The sequence below is a fragment of the Corvus kubaryi genome, unplaced genomic scaffold (assembly GCF_017639235.1).
Source record: "Corvus kubaryi isolate FWS band 111438036 unplaced genomic scaffold, C.kubaryi_AGA036_p1.0 37240, whole genome shotgun sequence".
Classification (NCBI taxonomy): Eukaryota; Metazoa; Chordata; class Aves; order Passeriformes; family Corvidae; genus Corvus; species Corvus kubaryi.
Genome location: NW_024581070.1, coordinates 1,241 through 5,607, shown reverse-complemented (window position 1 = coordinate 5,607; position 4,367 = coordinate 1,241). Strand labels below are relative to the sequence as shown.

Genomic DNA, 4,367 nt, shown 5'->3' with positions numbered 1-4,367 from the left:
ATGGGATCAGAGAGATTTGGGATCCAGGGGGGATTTGGGATGGGATCCAGGGGGGATTTGGTCCCTCTGGAATTTGGGGCAGCAAAACCTCTCCGGAGCCTCGGGAAAACCCTCCCGGATCCAGCGGGGCCGGGAAGCTCCCCCAGATCCACATCCCAGCAATCCCTGCCCGCGGAGCTCCGGGCGCTCCCCACATCCCAAATCCAGCTTTTCCATGGAAAACCCCGGATTTCGGCTCAGGACGGTGAAAATTCCATGAGATTCCCAAACCTCTGGGAGCCTCAGCCGTTCCCGCTTTTCCCCCTTTTCCACATCCCCCTTTTCCATGGAAAACCCCGGATTTCGGCTCAGGACGGTGAAAATTCCATGAGATTCCCAAAGCTCCCAGTGCCTCAGCCATTCCCGCTTTTCCTCAGGGATCATTCCCACATCCCAAATCCAGGTTTTCCATGGAAAACCCCGGATTTCGGCTCAGGACGGTGAAAATTCCATGCGATTCCCAAAGCTCCAGGAGCCTCAGCCGTTCCTGCTTTCCCCCCTTTTCCAAATCCAGGTTTTCCATGGAAAACCCCAGATTTCGGCTCAGGACAGTGAAAATTCCATGAGATTCCCAAAGCTCCCAGTGCCTCAGCCATTCCTGCTTTTCCCCCTTTTCCACATCCCCCTTTTCCATGGAAAACCCCGGATTTCGGCTCAGGACGGTGAAAATTCCATGAGATTCCCAAACCTCTGGGAGCTGGGAGCTTCCCGGGGCTGCCTCAGCCATTCCCAATTTTCCCCCTTTTCCACACCCCCCTTTTTCCATGGAAAACCCCGGATTTCGGCTCAGGACGGTGCCGGGAGCGGGAATTCCACGAGATTCCCAAATCACCGGGAGCTTCCCGGGGCTGCCTCAGCCCTTCCCACTTTTCCCCCTTCTCCCCCCTCCCGAATCCCGGGATCCTCGATCCCGAATTCCCGCCGCGATCCCGAATTCCAGCCGCTCCTGGCGGCGGCGGGGGGAGGCGAGAGGGAAAAGCGCGGCGGGATTTTCCCAATCCCCATTTCCGCTCCAGACGGCCCCGAACTCCCGGGGCTGGAACATCTGGGAAAATCGAGGCCGGCGCGAGCAGAATTCCCCCTTTTCCCTCCCCTTCCCACCCTCGGGAACAAAGGGAGAGACGGAGCCGCACGTGCGGGGAGGGGAGGGGGGAGGGAGGGGATGGGGCTGGGATTGGGAATTGGGGATCCCAAAAAAATGGGATGGGAAAGGGGGAAAGCAGGGATTGGGAATTGGGCATGGGGATCCCGAAAAACGGGATGGGAAAGGGGGAAGGCAGGGATTGGGAACTGGGGATCCCAAAAAAATGGGGATGGGAAAGGGGGAAGGGCTGGGATTGGGAATCGGAAATTGGGAAGGGATTGGGAATTGGGATCCCAGAAAATGGGAATGGAAAAGGGGGAAGGCAGGAATTGGGAATTGGGGATCCCGAAAAATGGGGATGGGAAAGGGGGGAGGGAGGGGATGGGGCTGGGATTGGGAACTGGGGATCCCAAAAAAATGGGGATGGGAAAGGGGGGAGAGCTGGGATTGGGAATTGGGATCCCAAAAAATGGGGATGGGAAAGGGGGAAGCCTGGGATGGGGCTGGGATTGGGAATTGGGATCCCAAAAAAATGGGATGGGAAAGGGGGGAAGACAGGGATTGGGAATGGGGATCCCAAAAAACAGGGATGGGAAAGGTGGGAGGGCTGGGATGGGGCTGGGATTGGGAACTGGGGATGGGGGATCCCGAAAAATGGGACGGGAAAGGGGGGAAGGCAGGGATTGGGAATTGGGATCAGGAGAATCCCAAAAAAAAAACGGGGATTGGAAAGGGGAAAAGCCTGGGATGGGGCAGGGATTGGGAATTGGGGATCCCAAAAAACGGGGATGGGAAGGAGAACCCGGCTGGGGCAGGGGTGGGGGGGTACTGGGGGTACTGGTGGTGCTGGTGGGGTGGTACTGGTTATACTGGGGGTGGTACTGGGGTGGTACTGGTTATACTGGGGGTGGTACTGGTTATACTGGGGGTGCTGCTGGTTATACTGGGGGTGGTACTGGTTATACTGGGAGTGGTACTGGGGTGGTACTGGTTATACTGGGGGTGGTACTGGTTATACTGGGGGTGGTACTGGGGTGGTACTGGTTATACTGGGGGTGCTGCTGGTTATACTGGGGGTGGTACTGGTTATACTGGGGGTGCTGCTGGTTATACTGGGGGTGCTGGGGGTGGTACTGGTTATACTGGGGGTGGTACTGGTTATACTGGGGTGCTACTGGTGGATTTAGCGGTGGTGTTACTGGTGCTACTGGGAGATTGAGTGGTGGGGATAATGGTGGCACTGGGAGTGACCAGTGTTACTGGTGCTACTGTGTGTGACCAGGCTGATACTGGGGTGGCACTGGGGGCGGCACTGGGGATACTGGGGATACTGGGAGTACCGGTGGTGGCACTGGGGGCGGCACTGGATTGCCGGGATCGGGAACAGCTCCAGGGGATCCCGGGAGAATTCCCTGGAAAAGGGATCCTGGGAGAATTCCCGGAAAAGGATCCCGGGAGAATTCCCAGAAAAGGATCCCAGGAAAATTCCTTGGGAAAAGATCCCGGGAGAATTCCTGGAAAAGGATCCCAGGAGAATTCCCGGGAAAAGGATCCTGGGAGAATTCCTTGGGATGGGATCCCGGGAGAATTCCTTAGAAAAGGATCCTGGGAGAATTCCTTGGGAAAAGGATCCCAGGAGAATTCCCGGGAAAAGGATCCCGGGAGAATTCCCAAGGCCAGCCCTGACCCCTCCTTTCCCTCCCACAGAGCAAAGACCGGGACAGGAAGACGGGACAGCTCCGGAGCTAGGCCGGGAATTCCGGCTGGGAATTGCAGCCGGGAATTGCAGCCGGGAATTCCAGTCGGGAATTCCGGCCGGGAATTGCAGCTGGGAATTGCAGCCGGGAATTGCAGCCGGGAATTGCAGCCGGGAATTGCAGCGGGAGAAGCCAAACTCGCGGATCCGCCGATCCAGGGACGTTTTCCTGCCCGATCCCGCCGGGAAGAGCGGCACGGCCACAATTCCAGCGGCACTCGGAATTCCGGGATACGCAGGGAACGGCACCGGAGAGCCCCGGGGATGGGGGAGCCGCTCGGGAATCCCTGGGAATCCTTGGGAATCCCCGCCCCTCGTGGAACACTCGGATCTCCTGGATCCGCTCCAGGAATCCTTGGGAATCCTCACCCATTGTGGAACACTTGGATCTCCCGGATCTGCTTGGGAATCCTTGGGAATCCTCACCCCTCGTGGAACACTCGGATCTCCCGGATCCACTCCGGGAATCCTTGGGAATCCCTGGGAATTCCCTGCCCCTCGTGGAACACTCGGATCTCCCGGATCCGCTTGGGAATCCCTGGGAATCGTGGAGCCAGGATTCCTGCTCGTGGAACACTGGGATCTCCTGGATCCATTTCCCACTTGGGAATCCTGCCCCGGGATCTGTGGCTACTCATGGAACACTCGGCTCGCCCGGATCCGCTTCCTGCTTGATCCCGGGGCTGATCCCGGAACTGATCCAAGAACTGATCCCGGGGCTGATCCAAGAACTGATCCCAGAACTGGTCCCGGGGCTGAACCCAGAGCTGATCCCAGAACTGATCCCAGAGCTGATCCCGGAACTGATCCCAGAACTGATCCCGGCACCGATCCAAGAACTGATCCCAGAACTGGTCCCGGGGCTGATCCTGAGGCTGATCCCAGAACTGATCCCGGAGCTGATCCCAGAACTGGTCCCGGGCCTGATCCTGAGGCTGATCCCAGAACTGATCCCAGAACTGATGCCAGGGCTGATCCCGGCACTGATCCAAGAACTGATCCCGGAACTGATCCCAGAACTGATTCCGGCACTGATCCAAGAACTGATCCCGGAACGGATCCCGGAGCTGATCCCAGAACTGATCCTGGGGCTGATCCCAGAACTGATCCCAGAACTGATCCCGGAACTGATCCCAGAACTGATTGATCCTAGAACTGCTCCATGAACTGATCCCAGAACTGATCCCGGATCTCGGGATCCGGGGTGGGGGCGGCGTTTTTTGGGAACGATCAATCACACGCTGGAATTCCACCAATTAAAGCCGGAAGTTGTGTCGTTAATCGGGAACGCGATTCCCCCTCGCGGCCCCCGAGGGAATCCCTGGTCCCCCTTTCCCTTCCCCCCGAGGGATTCCCACGGCGTTCCCTGTGCTGGAAGCGCCAGGGAAAAACCAGGGAAAAACCAGGAATTCGGGAAAACCCCGGAGTTTCCCGGGAAAACGGATCCCAACATTTCCCAGTGCTGTTCCAATGGGATGATCCCGGGAA

The 4,367-nt window shown here is 58.0% G+C and overlaps 1 protein-coding gene across 1 annotated transcript in view; it reads left to right on the top strand.

Moving 5' to 3' along the window:
- Window positions 1-2,966, top strand: part of SCX (scleraxis bHLH transcription factor) — an 11,742-nt gene extending 8,776 nt beyond the window's left edge. Inside the window, exon 2 of the mRNA XM_042023182.1 lies at window positions 2,831-2,966. Coding sequence (XP_041879116.1) covers window positions 2,831-2,872 — 42 coding nt within the window. The 3' untranslated portion in view covers window positions 2,873-2,966. The remainder of the gene's footprint in view (window positions 1-2,830) is intronic.
- The last annotated feature ends 1,401 nt before the right edge of the window (window positions 2,967-4,367 follow it).